The sequence below is a fragment of the Myotis nattereri genome (genome assembly GCF_964212035.1).
Source record: "Myotis nattereri genome assembly, chromosome: 12".
Taxonomy (NCBI): Eukaryota; Metazoa; Chordata; class Mammalia; order Chiroptera; family Vespertilionidae; genus Myotis; species Myotis nattereri.
This window is the reverse complement of record NC_138087.1, coordinates 78,571,785-78,589,896: the sequence shown is the minus strand read 5'-3', so window position 1 is coordinate 78,589,896 and position 18,112 is coordinate 78,571,785. Positions and strand designations below refer to the sequence as shown.

The 18,112-nt window shown below is 55.9% G+C and overlaps 2 protein-coding genes across 5 annotated transcripts in view; one reads left to right on the top strand and one right to left on the bottom strand.

Annotated features, from left to right (window-relative positions):
* The window catches only part of FNBP1 (formin binding protein 1), a 98,965-nt gene extending 82,803 nt beyond the window's left edge, over positions 1 to 16,162 (top strand). For 2 of the 4 annotated variants that reach the window (XM_081103962.1, XM_081103959.1), the window contains 5 exons: positions 4,382 to 4,491; positions 6,145 to 6,277; positions 7,724 to 7,842; positions 8,090 to 8,226; positions 9,694 to 12,976. In XM_081103962.1, coding sequence (XP_080960088.1) covers positions 4,382 to 4,491; positions 6,145 to 6,277; positions 7,724 to 7,842; positions 8,090 to 8,226; positions 9,694 to 9,872 — 678 coding nt within the window. In that variant the 3' untranslated portion in view covers positions 9,873 to 12,976. Of the gene's footprint in view, positions 1 to 4,381; positions 4,492 to 6,144; positions 6,278 to 7,723; positions 7,843 to 8,086; positions 8,227 to 9,693; positions 12,977 to 13,526 lie in introns of those variants that run through there. The other 2 variants (XM_081103960.1, XM_081103961.1) reach the window with 2 other exon arrangements.
* The window catches only part of USP20 (ubiquitin specific peptidase 20), a 37,773-nt gene continuing 29,469 nt past the window's right edge, over positions 9,809 to 18,112 (bottom strand). The window contains exon 27 of the mRNA XM_081103956.1: positions 9,809 to 10,148. The gene's annotated coding sequence lies outside the window, so the exon portion shown is untranslated. The remainder of the gene's footprint in view (positions 10,149 to 18,112) is intronic.

Here is an 18,112-nt window from a genome sequence, read left to right as displayed (position 1 = left end):
GCCAGCGACTTACTTTCATTTCTCTCCGGGCTGATGGGGCCCCACAGCACTACAAACAGAACCCCTGCCTTCCTATCTGTGCTCTGCGTTGGCGACACGGCAGCTAAGGGGAGGTTCGGTGGGGATGGCCCCTCTTGTGAACTTTGCACAGATCCGCTCCAAGCCATTTCCACGGAGCGGCAGGTGGATTTGCGATGTTAACGCGGTGGGGCTGACCACGTTCCTCTCCTGATGTGTTCTCTCTCTCTCTCTCTCTCTTTCCCCGTCACCCCCTTGAACTTGTCCATGAAGCTTTCTCTCAAGCTGGTAAGCACGATTGTCCCCTGCATGCCCTGGTCTAACCAGGTTTCCCCTGTGTGTCCTCTGGGTGTCCGCCCCGTGCCTCCTGCCTTCGCCGTTCACTCTGGCCTGTGCTTCTCCTGTGTGTGCTGCCGTGGCTCTGTCTTTGTTAGACTTAGACCTTCATAGCACGAAGGCTGAGAATCTAATAGATCTCCTAACAGATCTTCATCTTTCCAAGTTGCTAAGAAAATTAACGCTTAACTCCTGATTTCGGTTATGGTGTTTGTTTTTTACTATAGGAGCCTTAAAACGATGACAGATGTTCTTTATTTAAATATGAACATACACATTGAGTCGCGGGGAGTCTATGTATCGGCTCATTTAGAATAAAAGGAAATGTAATCGTTGTCAGATGCTCCTCCCTGAGAGCCACAGAGCCCATGACAAACGCAGGAACGATGCCAGGCTCACACCCGGTCTGAGCGGCCCCCGGACGGAGGACCGTGACCTCCCCAGGGCGCTTCTTAAATGCGCTGGTGCCTGTGCTTAGCTGATTGGAGAACCAGCAGGTGATGTGTGGACCGTGCAGAGCCTCTGGCTCCCAGCTGAAGGACTCAGTGTTCCGTGTTGTTTCTCCTTACTAATCACTCCATGTCCTAAAAGAGAATCTTAACCAACGTAACCCACAGCTCCACGTCAGGCGTGTGTAAGCTACCTTCTCAAACAGTACCCTGACCTATGGCCAGTGATAACGGTGACAGCTCCGCCAGGAGCCAGATGAGCACTTTGTGCTCTGCGGTTGCTAATGCGGATGCTATTTCACGGTGATTCGTACATACACGCGTGTGTAAGTGTGTATGCATCTGCGTATATACAGAATTTTTTCAACCTGACTCAGTATCTGGCAACTGATGACACAGCCCTAAAGGAAATGAATATTTTATTAAGTTGAACATTTCTTGGGCTGAGATAAAAATCTTGAGCCAAGTCCTGATTAAGGACAAGAAGGGAAGATCCGGATGCGCATGGGAACCGCGTTCCTCAGTGGCAGGCATCCGGGAGAGGCGGCACCGGTTAACCAGGGCCTCTCGGACGCCGGGCCTCCTCGCCCTCACGTGCCCTTTGCCGCGGTGCCCCCAGCAGAAGGCCATCTGTCAGGCAGTCTTTCTGGTTTGAGATAGAAATCATTCTACCCACCTGGCATTGAGTTGTTGCCTAGCCAGTGGTCGGCAGACTCATGAGTCAGCAGAGCCAAGTATCGACAGCACTTCTTCCAAACAGACGCGCCCCGGCCGAAAACCGACTTCTGCGCATGGGCCACAGAGTTTCAGTCGCACTGTACGTGCGCCCGCTCGTGGTATTTTGTGGAAGAGCCACACTCAAGGGGCCGAAAAGCCGCATGTGGCTCGCGAGCCGCAGTTTGCCGATCATGGGTAGACCTTCACTTTGAAGCAAATAAAAAAGCGAAGTCACCCAACGTGGCTGGGGGTCCAAACCTCCAGCCTCAGGAAGTAGCTTGCTCTCGTCTGCTTGGGAGGAGTGCTCGGGGCACGTGTTCAGTCCCAGGAGCCATAAACCAGGGTCTCCTGGAGCCACAGCCAGTTAACATGCACGTGTGTGTGGCCCCTCCTTCCAAGACCAGTGCCCTGGTCCTCTGTACCCGGTTCTCCCGAGATTGCAGAACCTCTGTTCTGACTCCAAGCTGTAAATAGACACGCCTTCGTGGCAACAGGAATCCTAGGTCAGGGTATTGTGTAAAGGAGCTTCGGAAGCCTCATTGGGCAGAAGGGCTGCTAAGGTTTCCCGGGAGCCCGGTGTCTCCGGATCCAGAAGAAGCTTTGGCCTGAGCCTCCACGGCAGCACGAGGCTTGTGGGAGCCATAGTGACCGAGGTTCGTTTTAAGTAACAACACGGAAACGTAGGCGATCTATGGAGCGGCCTCACGGGTCAGTTAGACTGACGCCTGATCGGCTGGGAAGAATTTACGAATTCATTATTGCAAGTCACAGGCACAGTGTGTTTTGCTCACACTAGTCTCTGCAGCTGTTTGCCCACCCGTGCAAGTCTTGCTCCTGTTCATCTAGGCCTGTGTCCCCAATATGGTGGCCACGCACGCCCGGGGCTATTTGAATCTTAGCTAATTAGAATGAAATAAAAGTTTAAAATTCAGTTCCACAGTTGCACGGGCCACTCTCCACCAGCGCAGCAGCCACGTGCAGCTCCTGTGCGGGACGGTGCGGACGCGGGCCATTCGCAGCACCGTAGGCAGTTCTTCAGCCTCCGCACAGAGTCAGGCTCATGCCATCAGCGACCGCGCGTCGACCACCTGCTGGAGCTCCCGCCTTCTGATGCAGTGGGTCCCACACTGCGTTCTGTTGAGGAACAAGACAGAGCCAACAGCGCAAACCTCGCTTCTAGGTCACGTGCTGATTTGCTTCACGTAAACTCGGCCGGAGAACAAGCCGCTGAGCTCTCGGAAGCGATGGAATCGCGCAAATTGGAAAGCGGGGTTTCAGGTGTTAGAGCAGGAGGGTATACGGGGAGGAAAAACAGCCGGTTATCTCATACTGGAGATTAGTTTGCTTCATTTTAGTTGTAGAGGTGAATTGAGTCCTTGGTTTGGCATTAGGGAAGAGTCACTTCCATTGTGGTCTTACATCTTACTACCTCTCTCTCTCTCTCTCTCTCTCTCTCTCTCTCTCTCACACACACACACACACACACACACACACACACACACACACGGCTTTGAGAACACTAGCCTTTGTGTGGCCTGGTGCTGAACTATTTGCTGAGTCACACTTCCAGCCCCACAGCCTGGCCGTTTAGCACAAGCGGCCTAGGAACCTGGGTCACACGCCCCCGTGTAAGCCGCTCGGCAGACCCAGCTCGACTCAGGAGTGACATTATCCAGGTCCCTTCTTTCCCGCCCACTCCCCAAGCCGGCCTTGCCTTTGTGTGATCTTTCCAAAGGAACATCGCTTGTCTCAAGCCCTTGGCTTAGCCCTGGTCATCGAATAAACTTCTCTTTCTTTATGAAAATTGCCTCTTTAAGTGAAAGGACTTGATAACCATCACTGAGCTTCTGACAAGCGAAGCGTATGTAAGTCTAGACCAGGGGTGGGCAAACTTTTTGACTCGAGGGCCACAATGGGTTCTTAAACTGGACCGGAGGGCCGGAACAAAAGCATGGATGGAGTGTTTGTGTGAACTAATATAAATTCAAAGTAAACATCATTACATAAAAGGGTACGGTCTTTTTAGTTTTATTCATTTCAAACGGGCCGGATCCGGCCCGCGGGCCGTAGTTTGCCCACGGCTGGTCTAGACGCTCGCTGCTGGTGTTTTCCCCTTAAATCGCATGCACGGAGGGATGATAGCAGTTGTTTTCGAAAGTGAATTGATATATGAAAATATGCTCAGACGGAGGAGAGCAGCTGAGGCCGGTTCCACACCCTGCAGGCGCTGATTCTGAGGCATGTCCCGAGGTTACCCTAATGATGGCCCAAAGGCGCGCCCAGACCTCCAGGGGCAGAGGGCCAAGAGTGCATGGGGGGAGAGGAGGTTTTATTTTTAAAATAAACAAAACCCTTTTCACCCACATTCTCTGAGGAACTCGCTGTCCATGTCACTTTTCGGGATGGGAACTTTTGGCCTCGGCCTGGGGTCTGGGGGAGAGACGGGAAGCAATACTCAGACTCGGGGAGCAGTGCCCGCAACAGGCACTGTTTTCTATGAAGAAACCTGAACTTGAAACGGCCTTAAACTTCAGTGTGGCCACCGACACTGAGACAGAGGGAAGGCTCGTCTCAGATTGGTCTGGATCCTCCCCGAGTCGAGTCGAGTGTTTCCTCCGCCCTCCCCTCCTGCAGCATCGCTCTTGCCTTTGGGAGTGGCCGCGGCCTCGGAGCTCGGAGCGGCTTGGGGACTGGTCTGCATGCACGGATTCTGCCTCCGCTGGTGTCATGGGAAAGGGCTGGGTTTATTTCACAAATGTCCGCACGCCCTGGTGTCTGGGGACCAGCCCTGCTGGCCACCTCCCGTCTGTGTGCGAGGAGGCCCACCGGCCTTCCCTGGCCTATTTCTGTTCGGTCTGCAGGGTGCAGCGCCGGAGGACTTCAGCAACCTCCCGCCCGAACAGAGGAGGAAGAAGCTCCAACAGAAGGTTGACGAATTAAATAAAGAAATTCAGAAGGAGATGGATCAAAGGTAGAGTGGATCGATATGGTCCTTCAGAAAAACAAGTTCAGTTTGGGAAGACGGGAAGTCCTAGCCTAGATTTTAGTAGAAGTGCTTGCTTCAGGCACATGTTGTGTCTGAGCTGGCCTGCTGGGCTGCTATCACAAACTGGGGCATGTTTTTATCTGTAGGTTTTATTCTGAGTTTGGGGAAGAACCTACATAGGATTATCTCTTTTATCGTGAGTGTGTAGGTGAGCTTTTTTATATAAATGAGGTTGAGAAAAGTGGCCTGTCCCCACCCTCCCCCTGCCCCCACATCCTAGCTGTGGGTCCAAACTGTCCTTGTCTTCCTGCTCACGGTCAGTCACAGTCAGCCTCCTATCTTTGTAGAGCGCTCGATGGTGTCTAGAACACCAATACAGTGTCTTAGACACACCCAGCCCTAGGGCGTCAGTGTGTCCTTGCTCTGGGGGGCGCTGCTCCAGGCCCCCACTGTAGTGGCTCCATATTTTCTGCTCGGAAGAAACAGACAGTAAGCAATAAACATAATCATGTGATGTTGGGGATGGTGCATGCTCTGAAGAAAAAGGAAGGAGAGCCAGTCAGGGGCTGGCAGTGCAGTGGGCCGAGGGCTCCAATGGGAGGTGGCCTCAGGGGGAGCAGGCGGTTCCTGGAAACCCATGGGGCCGGCAGGTTACAGGCTGAGGTGCGAGGAATTCTCTTCCCGCTATTTCTGTATTTTCAGTTACACTGTTTCCCATGGCTCAGTCTTGTGTTGTATCATTGGCTTAGATTTCTCATTGCTTTAAACTGCTAACCACTCAAGCCCCACTGAGAGCCCCCTAAGCCAGAGTCAAGTTCCCCAAGCTCTTTGGTGCTGGGCAGAGCCCGAGCCGAGCATGCGTGCGCGTGTAGGCCCCTTGCGTAGGCTGCAGTGTGTGGCTCCCAAACACGGTCTCAGGAAGGTGTGGGGTCCACAGAATGCGGCTTCGAGGCCCTGTGGCCCACCTGCCATGGATACCAACTGTGGGTTCCATTCCTTTTTTTAAAAAATTTTTTTTATTGATTTCAAAGAGGAAGGGAGAGGGAGAAAGAGATAGAAACATCAATGATGAGAGAGAATCATTGATCAGCTGCCTCCTGAAGGCCCCACACTGGGGATCAAGCCCACAACCTGGGCATGTGCCCTGACCGGGAATAGAACCGTGACCGCCTGGTTCATGGTCGACGCTCAGCCACGGAGCCACGCCGGCCGGGCTGGTTTCCATTTCTTAGTAGTTGAAATAGTGTGTAATAACATTTCCAGAGCAATAGCCGGGCTTCTTCGTGACGTGAACACTTTGCAGCCCGCAGAACCAGGAGGCCAACAACAGCTTCGGTTTGTAGGAGCGTTCCCGCGTGGAAATGCTTGGATTTTGTCTGGATTGACATATGTCTTACTGGCTGCAGGCAAGGGGAGGACCCATCCCGAGAAGGCAGCTGGAGTTTTAATATCAGTCTCTGGATGACATGGACCCGGAGAGCAGGGTTCCTAAGGAGAAGTTTCAGGGGGGCTGACCCCAATATTCCCTTCCCACCCACACTCCCAACCCGTCTCCCAGTCACGTGGTTTCCAGGGTGATCGGAGAATGTGACTGGCTGGTGGCATCAGCCTCTCCCTCCGTCTGCTCCCTTTTTCCAGAGAGGCCATCACCAAGATGAAGGACGTGTACCTGAAGAACCCTCAGATGGGAGACCCAGCCAGTTTGGACCACAAATTAACAGAAGTCATCCAAAATATAGACAAGCTGCGGCTCGAGGCCCAGAAGTTTGAGGTATGAAAAAGCCGTTGGGAGGGTGGGTGGGTGGGAGGTAACCAACCAAAGACCTTGTGTGCATATATGCAGAACCCATGGGCACAGACAATAGGGTGCTGAAGGCCGGGGGGGGGGGGGCGGCGCCGGCTGGAGGGGATCAATGGGGGGAAAGGGGACATCTGTAATACTTGCAACAATAAAGAATTATTAAAAATAAGAAAGAAGGAAGGAAGGAAGGGAGGGAGGGAAGGAGGGAGGAAGGGAGAAAGGGAGGGAGGAAAGAAAAAGACACATAAAAAGAGACAAAGGGAAAGCTGATGCCGGGGGAAAAAGGGAAGCAGAAGGGATGGGTGTCGTGAGCTGCCTGCGGGTTCAGACACCAGCATTTTCTCACCGGACACCTGCCCCTGGGAAGGCGGGTGTCAGACCTGTGGTAAACAGAATGCACTGTCCCCCCAGCGCTCTGCTTCCCAGCATTTCCCATTATACTGTGTCCCTTTCCTGGCACCATTGGAAGGCGTTGTTTGGCTACAGTGTCGTTTTTTTCATTTACGTGGTGAAGTTTGTTCCGCAACATCTCACGTTGCCAGAGTGTAAGTGGGGACAGACCCGCCCTCGTCCCAGGAAATCAGGACGGTGGATTGAGATGGGCTGCTCCTTCAGAGGACCCAGCACCCCAGCAGGAAACACAAATGAGCAGGAAACACTGGCCTCTGAAAACACCGTAGTACATGTCTTAGTGAGAGAGGCACCCTCTCTAGGGACAAAGCCTTCTTTTTTTCCGCCCTCATATTAAAGACCTCAGAGCATGGAAAATAAGTGAAGAATGGATCCTTCCCATCCGAATCGGTTGTGTCTGTCAGGGAGGGGTCAGATGTGGGTTTTTGTTGTTTCTAGAACCTGTCAGTCAGTGATGGATGTTTGCGTGTTTAGAACCTGGAAATGTCCATTTCTGGCCATTTGTATTCTTTTGCCTCATGAGCAGGGAACTAGTTCAAATGTCGCTGAAGGTAACTGTCCACTCTGATGTCCTATGTGCACGTTTCTTCGCTATGAAAAAATGACACTCGGAAAAACTGGGAAAGGGAAGTGTGGCTTTCAAATTGAGTCAGTGCTCAAGTGTGGCAGTTCCTCATGTTTCCCAGTGTGACCTCTGGGTCACAGAGGTTTGGGAACAGAAGGAACTAGAAGTGACTTATCCCAAGTCACACGGCTGTTCGCAGCCCAGGGGTGGGACAGGGTCCGTCCCCCTCTCCCCCCCTCTTCCCCCCTCCCCCTCCCCCCACCTAAATATGTTCTTTCCACTTCCGCTCCTTGGGAAGGGACGGAGTAGCGGCCTTCAAGTGCATATGCGGGGGCCCCGCCCATCCCTCTCCATCAGCCTTGGTGCCCAGGGCCACCGAGCCGAGCCGGGCTTCCAGGTCCCGGGGTGGCCTCAGCCGGTCTCTTGTGTCTCTGTTCCAGGCCTGGCTGGCGGAGGTGGAAGGCAGGCTCCCGGCCCGCGGCGAGCAGCGCAGGCAGAGCGGACTGTACGACGCCCAGCCGGCCCCGGCCGTCAACAACTGCGCGCAGGCCCGGGAGAGGTACAGTATCCGCGCGGCCCTGCCCTCGGGCGGGCGCAGCTTCACTGGGGCTTCTGATTCTGGACGCGAGCCTAAGCGCAGATCCCAGCGCCTCTGTGATGAGGGCCTGTGGGTCCCACGCATGGCCTCTGGCTCCACGGGGGGCCATTTAAGATGGTCTTGGTTGCCAGCTCTGGGCCGCGCCGCAGGCGAGCGGCGTCCTCCCGCTCAGTTGCTATAGTTGCTGTGTGCTTGCTTTCTTGAGCAGCCCGGATGGCAGTTACACGGAGGAGCAGAGCCAGGAGAGCGAGGTGAAGGTGCTGGCCACGGACTTCGACGACGAGTTTGACGACGAGGAGCCGCTGCCCGCCATCGGGACGTGTAAAGCGCTCTACACCTTCGACGGTAACGCTTCACGACACCGAGTTCCCCGCTGTCCGGAGCTGTCCAAGCACCCGCCCTGTCTGTGGCTGCCTTTCTGCTGAGCCCCCCAGACCTTCCTCTCACTCCCTTTTGTTCTGAGGGTGTTATCATCATCAGGGTGCTGGCTGTGTATTTTGCCGTTTGGTCCATGTAATTGAACAGCCTTCATGGAGCTTACCGTAATTGCAGCAGAGTAAGGAGTATGGTTATTTCCTGCATTCGTTCAGTATGTACAGAACTCCTGTCCTGAGAAGACTCCCCAGGGGGTGGGATGCAGGCAGTGCGGTGTGGGTCCACCCCGGAGAACAAAGCAGAGTTGTGTCTAGGGGGCAGCTTCAGCCTCCGGGGAGGGGCACAGACGGCAGGGGCACCGGGGACCAGGCCTGGGAGGTGTGGCTGAGCCCAGGTGTCGTAGGTGGTCAGAGAGGAATGTAAGACCAGAGGTAGGCAGTGCCATGGGGGTGGGGGAGGAAAGGACACATTTGGATTGTAGGCGGCAAACACTGAGGACGTTTTGAGAGGATTTGGGAGAGGCCTTGCCTGACCGAGCTGGACCTGGGACGTTTGTTGTCACGTGTGGATGAGCAATTAGAACAGGATGATGGCTGGAAAGGGGAGCCGGCTGTCTGGAACTGAGGAACCGTGACCCAGTGTCTGCAGGCTGTGGCGAAGCTGCGGGCGGGCGGAGTGAGATAAGTGGGGGAGCCCTGGCATGAGTGCGTTTTCCTTGTGACAAGAAAGGGAAGGACCAGGTTAGAGTTCCAATTTCACTTCATGTCTAAAGCACCCCCACACCCGCGGCCGCCCCCGAGCCAGGCGCCTTTCCGAGGGCTGTCGGCAGTGGTGGCCGGTCCCGGAAATTATCTTAGCGAACGGCCTTGGGAGCCTCGATGGAGGAACGGACGCAGAGATGCCGCAGCTAACACGCTGCTCGGACTCCCGGCTGATTGCAAGTGGGAGCAAAGTAGGAGGAAATCAAAGACGAGGCGTGAGGGACAAGGGAGACGCCGCTGAAATGGGAGAGGCGGGGGTGTATGAAGAGGGAGCAGCCATGAACCCAGGTCCGTCCGCCGTGTTCAGACTTCAGGACAACGCTAGGTGCAGATGTGCTCAGGCCGAAGTGGGAACCTTCTCTGGGGACACAGCCAGACTAGGGAAGGCGGTGGGGGGCGGGGGTGACCAAAGCCCTGGGAGTACTTCCCCCCGGAGGGAGGGAGGGAGGGAGGGAGGGAGGGAGGGAGAGGAGCAAGATGGGGGAGAGGCACGGAGAGGACCGAAGGCTTCCCCGGGAAAGTCCCTGCGGCCTAGCCAGGTGGAGGTGGCGCTCCTCGCCTTGTTGGAAGGGGCAGGACCGGGCACCTGCGGACCCGCCTCTACTTTCACTGCACCTGTTTCCTGACCAAGCTGCTGTTTGCCCGTAAACCTCATATATTCTGATCTTGTTTTCAGGTCAGAATGAAGGAACCATTTCAGTAGTGGAAGGAGAAACGCTGTACGTCATAGAGGAAGACAAAGGCGACGGGTGGACGCGCATTCGGAGAAATGAAGACGAAGAGGGCTATGTCCCCACTTCATACGTCGAAGTGTATTTGGACAAAAATGCCAAAGGTGCTAAGACTTATATTTAATACAGCTTTTTAAAAACTTTTTAAAGCAATTGGAGTTGTTTCTCCCCACAACTGTGACTGCTCCAGGCAGTTCTTCAAAAGCCTGGCCGGAGAGCCGCCCGCAGAGCCCCAGAGCCGGGCTCCCGCCCTCGCAGCGTTGGCCGCTCCGAATTCCTTGGCTAGTCTTGACTAGTATCGAGTTTCGCTTGCTGATGGCATTTATGTGGAAAGCTGCCAACTGCCAGTTTACAGCTCGGTCATTTGAAGTCGGGTAAACACTTCTCCTTCCGGCAGCATCTGTAGATAACAACAAAAAGTTGCCTTCTAGCTTCTAATCAATATTTCCCAGTTTCAAAGGCCACACACCCCCTGGCGCAGCAGATTCAGCCCTCATTTGTATCTTGTGCCTGCCACCAATGGAACTACCATAGGAGGTTACATTCTGTAACTTAGTACATTGAACTATGCTAGTTTGTTACATTTTACAGTCATTCACTTTGGAGGAAGTCATAAATAAAAGCTCTTCCTCCTTGAATAAAGAAGCAAGTAGAAGATTCATTTATTGGTATCAAAAGTGTGTAATTCTACCTAAACCTGGTAAAGGTCACTGTTAGATCATCGAGATTATCCTATTATGTCTATATGATCCCAAACAAGCAGCTGAAATCTGGAAAAGTTTGGTCAATTTTACCCAGTTGATTTTTTTGTTTATTTGTTAATCCTCACCTGAGGATATTTTTTCCGTTGCTTTTCAGAGAAAATGGAAGCGGGGGGGGGTGGGGGGGGGGAGAGAGAAAGAAAGAGAGAGAGACTGGTTGCTTCATACACACGCCCCAACCAGGGGTGGGGAGGGAACCTACAACCCAGGTACATGCCCTTGACCAGGAGTCGAACCCGAGACCCTTTGGTGTGTGGGCCAACACTAACCAGCAGGCAACACCGGCCAGGGCCCCAGTTGATTCCTACACGCGACTCTCGATCTCCCCTCCGAAGTTGACAGAGCCGGTCAGCTTTGCCAGTGCCCTTGAGGGGAGCGTCTGTACAAACAGCACTGGCTCTGCTCTGTCCTGTCGGAGGGTGGGTGGCGAGTAGAGCTGTGGTCGGCTGACCCTCCCCAGGTGGGGCTGTGTCCACACAGACACAGCCCCCATCCCTCACTTTTTAAAGGGGGGATTAAAAGAAATCATTGGCATCGTTAAGCCCCCAAGTGTGGGTGGACTGACAAATAGTTTTAGAGTTGCTAGCTGGCCTCAGTCAGTTAACTGTAGCCAGAATCAAACACACCGTTTCACCATCTTCCAAGGAAACTGGGTCACATGGGGATTTGCATTTCGAAGTTGGCAGGACAGGCGGTGAGTGTCACGTGCACAGGCGGTGCCAAGCCCAGCGTTCGTGCCCATTTCCAGAATCCGCCCTGCGATCATGTAGGACAGCTACAGCGGCTCAGAATGAAGGTGTTCGTCCAGGTTCCCCTTTCGCTTGGCTTTGGAAAGTATGCGTGTCCTTTAAATGGGAAGTGAGCTCCTTGCCTGGACACTGAGGGCTCCTTTAAAAAGCTCAAGTCAACTGGGAGCTAATTTTTAAAGCCACAGCAGCGCCCCGGGTGGGAGTCCAGGACCCGACTCCAGCAGGAAGTTCGCAGCCATTGCTCCCAAGGGCCACCGAGGTGGAATTTAGTAGCTTTTAGGTAATGACAGCCTGATTTTTAAAAATGCTTTTTATTTTTAAATACACAGACCCGGGAGCTTGCCGACCTAGTGGGTCTTGTCACCCAGAGCCTCCCAGTGGTCATGGGGGACACACCTAGAATACAGTCTCAAAGAAAACCGATGGGTCAGCCTGAGTGTTTAAACAGAACTTTGTCATTCAGATTTCCTCAGAATTATTATACTGATCACGGCACGCAGCCTGAGCCCAGCCCTCTCGGGGTTCTCCCCCGTGTTCAGCAAGGCAGCGAGAAACCAGCCGCCCCTTAGATCACGGCTGTGGCTTCATGGGCAGCAGGAGGTCACAGCTGAGGGCCTGGAACCTCATTTCCAGCCGAAGAGCTACTGGAGAAAGCACCCTCAACATTGCAAAAGTCTTAAATGGGGCAAGACCGCTTAGCCTTTTACAAGCCGGCCCTGAACAGCGTGGTATTCCGTGAAGTTTCTCCCTTTGTTTTGTTTTTTTGTTGTGTTTGTTTTTCCTTTAGTGGTATGCAAATTTGATTCAGAAAACAGCCCCGTCGGTTTTCGGGAGGAGCGGTTTGGGCGCATAAATTATTATTAAGTTGTACGCTTTGTCTCAATAGCCCAGGAATGGATGTAATATTGACTCAGCAGTGATACTTTGTAGTTTCAGTTCACTGGAACAGTTCCCCCAGGACCAGGAATGTCCCTTCCACCCAAAGTGTACTTGTTTTCTTCCCTAGTTATCTGCTCGGACAAAAGCAGCCCAGTCTCAGCTTGTTTATCAAGCTTTCTCCTCTTCCTTTAGTGCTTCTGCTGCTAACGTGTGTGCAGAAGCCATTCCCTCCCTGTTCATAGACCCGCCCCGCCTCCCCCACGGCACCGCCCGCCCTCCACCCACCCACCCCGGGGCCACCCTTCTGTCTGCACTCTTGCCTTTGTGCGTGTGTGGCGTCTACAATGTGACCCTTTAAAAACTGCCAAAATATTTAGACTAGAGTATCTCCCAGTGGGCCCCTGGATTGTGACTCTCGGCTCTTAGGGTTTTGTTTTTGAAATTGCTTTCTGTGAAGTACGTCCATAAGCCCTCCCCCAACACGTGTATATATGCAACTTAAAAACTGCGAGGATTACTTGAATGCGTTGTTTTAACGTTTTGCTCTTTTTATCTGTTTGTTTTATTGGTGATTCCGCTGCCTAATGACCTTTATGTTTTTGTAACCGCGGGGGAAGCCGGAGGACTGCCGGTAGCTAGGGCCCTGCCGGTAGCTAGGGCCCTGCCGGCTGCTCCACTCTGGTTTATTGTAGACGCTTGGGTTCTGAGTAAGTTTTGTTTGAATGCGGCCCACGTGACCGTTTCTCTCTCTCCTCGCCCTGAAAGAAGAGAATCTGTCTGGCTCCTCTCAGCTGTACCTGTACCGCCTCTAATAAACGGATTCTTCTCCGTGTTGTCCAGTGATTTGTACCTTTCTGAGAAAATGACTGTGCTCTCGTCCTCGGTCCTGGGAATGTCCTCGCCAAATGCTTCCTAAACATTCTGCCCTTGGCAAGCCCTTCCCCACGACACCCGTGTCCACCCTGCGTGCACCCGAGGGCTGAGTCTGTCTCTGGTTTCTCTGCTCCCCCTGGAGATGAAGAACTTTCACTGTTTGTGATAAACATCCGGGATACGCTTCCTCTTCACTTGACGCTAAAGGACCGGGCACCGCGGTCTGAGAACCGGGCCTCACTTCCTGGCTTCATTCTGGGAGGCCGGTCCCCTTCCTTCTCTCAAAACAGAACTTGTTAGAAAGATGAGCTGGGTGGGTGGGTGCTGCCACCCTCTGGGCGGGCTTCTCTGGAGGAAAGCGTGGAGATCAAACCGTGAAAGTTCCTTATCGGTGGTGTCGGTGGTAACCAATCCCTCTAAGGTTGCCCTCTCCCCCCTCCCCCAGCGCGGTGCCCTGTGCCCGCCCCTGACCTCAGCCCCCCTCGCTAACAGCTTTTCTTTCTGTTTGTGTTGTAGATTCCTAAGGTGGCCAAGGAGCCAGAGCCGGAGCCTCCCCAGGAGAAACCCTCCGGTCTGCTTGTCTCCACAGGCCTGGCTGTGAACCGTGCACTCGGGCTGGGCTGCGGAGTGGCCGCGTCTTCGGGCCGAAGGGACCCCCACGCCGTGCAGCTGCCTGCCTCTGCTTTCTTTTCTTTCCACAGCATGCTCCTGTGGCCGCTCCGCCCAGGCCCCTCCGGCCACCTCTTGGGTCAGAGCTGTCCCCATCCCAGTCCCACCCCCAGCAGGACACGACAGCAGCTGGACACGGCTCCCTCCTCCCCCCACTCCGGCCCTGCCTCAGTCCTCCTGGCTGCTCCGGCCCGTCCACGGTTCGCACTGTGCCTTTTGTGAAAACCTTGCCACTGGTCTCCCAGGGAGACCGACAGAACCTGGACAAGAGGGCCGGACCCACCAGGCGGACTGCGCGCCCGTGTCCGTGACGTGGTCCCGCGTTTACGTTAGAAAAGACTCACCTTTGCCCAAGTCCATTGAGCCTTCGGTGGGCCCTTTCTGGTGACGGCTCCTCACCTCATGCTGAGTGTCGGCCCTTGCAACACTTCACAGCCTGAGAGTGACAGTGGCGGGCACTGGGGCGGACACACACAATGCACACACACACACATACATGTACATGCATGTGTGTACACATGTATGCACATTTTTGTTTGGGGCCCTGCCTGCAGTGGGTCCACACTGGAAGTCGAATTCCAGCCCTCAGCCCCACCCTGCTGTCCTGCCTGTGTCACCCTTAGGGGCGGGGGCCGAGGGCCGTGTCCCCAAGAACTGTGGCTGTGGCACTTGGTGACCGAGGAGCACCCCGCCACACCTCTGCATTAGCTCGTCGCAAAGTGAAAGTTCCCCTTTTCTTGGATTCCAAGATCTTCATCTCTAGGATTTAGCGCTTCCGTCACCAAAGGCCTGTGCTCTGTCCTTCGAGTGACCCTGCGGCTCCAGCTTCCGTGTCCGCCATGTGCTCTGGGCCACACGGACGCGGAGCTCCCCGCGTTTGCTTCCTGGGCCGCCGCTCCTTCCTCTGCTCTCGGGGAAACCGTCAGGCCGCGCCGCCACTCACGCCCAGGGCGGCGGGCTTCTCTCCGGTGCAGAGCAGCCGAGAGGTCACCGGCCGGGAGCTTCAGGGACGGCATCAGGCCTCTTCCTTCTGTTTGGCGTTGGGTTGCGAGATGTCACCTCGAGCGTCCTCAGCTCTGGACGTTGATGAATCCAACACAAGGAAGTCTCCTAGGAGCCGGAGGGCGGGGGCGGGGGGCAGGTCCTGAGGGGTGGGCCCGTGGGCCTGTGGCCAGTAGGAAGGTGGCTCCTCTCGGCAAACTAGGGGTGGCCACACACCAGCCTCTGGTGACTGGGACCCTGAGCGAGCGAGTGCCTGGGGGAGCAGGGCAAGAGGAAGTGGCTCCAGGTTTTGGGTGAGCGAGTGGCCAGCCTGGGCCCTCTCGCTCTTTCTTCCCAGAAGTGGGGCTAGACCCGGGCTCACACCACCTGCCCGGACCCTGCAGAGGGGGCAGCCCAGTGCAGCAAAAGCCAGGATGCCAAAGGCGAGAGGAGTCAGAACCCCCGCATCCCTGCAAACCAACAGGTGCCTGGTTAACGGGGCAGGCGGTCCAGCTCTGCCCAAGGCTCCAGGGCGGGTGACCTGCTCTCCGGGATCCGCGAGTGTCACCTGTCTGCGGGCCACTCCAGGGCACACGGATGTGACGGCTCATAAAGCCGATCCCAGAGCCTCCAGTGCATGTGCAGCGCGTCTCCTAGTGGGTCAGGACAGTCATTTCCTGCAGCCCAGGGGGAGGGAGACGCTGCAGCAACCTGTCCTTCCCACGTCTGTTACGCTCGGTGTAGAATATGCTGTGTCCTGTGTCCCCGGCCCCTATCTTTTCCGTCCGCACCGCCTGCGCCCAACAGTGGGCGAGCGCTTCTCAGCAGTGACCTGGGTGCCTGCCCCTCCGCGCTCCGCTCAGGAAGGAGGTGACTGTCCGCCAGCCCAGGGGTCACTGACTGGGCCTCCCCCGTGGAATCGTCTGTTACGAAGGAGCGTCCACCTCGCGTAGGAGCTGGACCTCCCCACGTGCTGCCCGCCTCCCTCGGACCCGCTGCTGTCACTCCACCTACGTTAGATATCCTGTGAGGACGCTCTTTAAAGAGCCTGTCCCGAGAAGGACTTGAAACAGGGACATGTCCTTGCCCCGCTTGTCCCTCTCGGACGGAAACCACGGGGAGGCCGGCCCACGTGAGGGTTTCGTCTGGGCCTGGGAGCTCTTAGGTGGCCAGCGGCACGGAGGCCTCCCCTGCCTTTGGCAGCAGCTGTCATCACAGGAAGTTTACCGAACAGAAAACGTGATGTTACGCGGTCATGGCTCCGCCTCCTGTGCTTCTGTCACCCAAACCGTGACCCGAAGCTGTTTTACCCGACGGGGCGCACCTGGCCACGGCTGGTTTGTGCTGCACTAACCCTTACTGGAGGCACCGCGGCCTGGGCACGGCCATTGCCAAGGTTCTGGAGATGGGATTAAACCAAATAAAGTTCCGCTGGAAGGCTTCTCTGGACCCTGTACCTCCATGTTAGTTAGCCCTCGGTGTTAAATAAAAGTCTCCCTGGGGCGGTGTCGCGGAGTGCTTTGCTGCACAGAGGTGACACATCACCGAAGCAGGCAGAGTCCCTGGGGCTGGGGCTGGTCTGCACCTCTCACCCCATTAACTGGGGACCCGGACTGCTGGGGGCGGGGCTTGTGGGCCAGCTGTCCCCACACCGGGAGGCGGAATTCAGGTGGCCTCAGTCCACGGGTTTCAGGGGAAGCTTGTGGTGACCAGGAAATGTTTCTTTGCAAATTCAGCTGCCGCACCTTTAGGGGTTCAGGGGCCCTGTTGTGGGGGTTGGGGCGTTTCATAGGCATCTGTGCCAGGAGCGCTCAAGTCCACCTGGGGGCAGCTTGGCTGAGAAGCCCTGGTTCCGTGAGGCTTCGCTGGTGCTGCCTGGGCCTGTCCCCACTCTCTGGGCCTCGGTTCCGGGTTGTAGGTGAGGACGCCCTGGCCTTGGGAGCTGCTGTGGGAACAGGAGGCCGTCGGGAGAGCAGGCGGCTGACTCGGCAGCAGCTGGCACGCATTAGCTCTGATCCCAGCTACTCCAGGCGCCGCCATGGTGTCCATGTCGCTGATGCACACACCGGTCTCTGGTCTGAAATGTGCGAGCCCCTCCTTTTTTTTTTTTATGAACTTATTTAAGAATTGATTTCAGAGAGGAAGGGAGAGGGAGAGAGAGATGGAATCAACGCTGAGAGAATGATGGATCGGCTGTCTCCTGCACGCCCCGCACTGGGGATGGAGCCCGCCACCCAGACGTGTGCCCTGACTAGGAACCGAACCGTGACCCCCTAGTTCCGAGGACACTGAGCCACACCGTCTGGGCTGCACATGTCCATCCTTATGCCCGACTTGGTTCAAGCCTTTAGGGGGTTGGCACCTCTCCCTGCCACTGGTGACTCCCTGCCCGGCTGGGGTTGGACACAGGTGGGGGCCACGCTGAGCCAGAGCGGAGGATTGGTTTTCTGGTTGACGTGGAGGTTCCGGACCCAGCAGACCGGCAGGCTGCTCCGGGAGGTCCGGGAAGCTCCAGGCGCCAGGCCACACCCGGCCCCTCCTCCCCACCCGCCACACCCGGCCCTGCTGCTGGGCACACAGGGGCAGGGGCGCCCTCTAGTGGGAGAGGAATCCATGCCAGGAGAGAACTGGGTCCCCCACTGGGTGACGAGGAGGGACATGGAAGTGGGCAGAGGCAGGGGTTCAAGGGGCACCCCCATTTTGTGTTAAAGCAAAGGGGTCTCCGGAATTGTGAAATCCACAGGCAGCCCAGAGACAGTAAGAGAGGGAACCAGGTGAACTGCTGCTGCAGAGATGGGGGTGCAGGTCTGAGTGCGTGAGGGGCAGGGCAGGTGGGTGGCGTGAACGGCAGGCCTAGCTCTGGGGATTTACGAGCCACATGTCCAGTCCCTGCCTCCGCCCGCTTTGCCTAGAGGAGGCCTCTCCTCTCTGGCTGTGACTCAACTTTTCTGAGAAGGGGAGGCGGTGCGCCGGGTGGCCCAAGCCCTGGGACCTGGGATTTCAGTGCAAAGGCGGCAAGCTGGCGCTCGGCAGCCACCCTGCGCCAGGACCTGCTTCTGCAGTTTCCCTGCCTCTGCAGCCGGTACAGTGAGCGATTCACCTAAACGGCCTCCCATTTGCTGGGACAGCGCTGGGCGCCAAAGGTCCTGAGAAGCAGGAACTAAAGCCTCCTGTGCCTTTGTCCTCAGAGCCAAGGGGCCAAATGCTTGGGGAGAAAACTCGGATTTCCTCCTCCCCCTCCTGCTCCTCTTCTCCACTCCTCCTCCTCGAGTGGCTCCCAGGAGCAGGAATGCGGGAGATTCTCTGGGTCCCGCAGCAGCTGCCCCCAGCGTGCCTGTCCTTCCCCTGCACAGGCCCAGCCCTGTCCTGCCCTGCCCCGTCCTGTGGATCCTGGGCCCAGTTCCGGCTCCAAACACCCTCACCTGGCAGGTGTCAAACCCTAACCGTCCTGG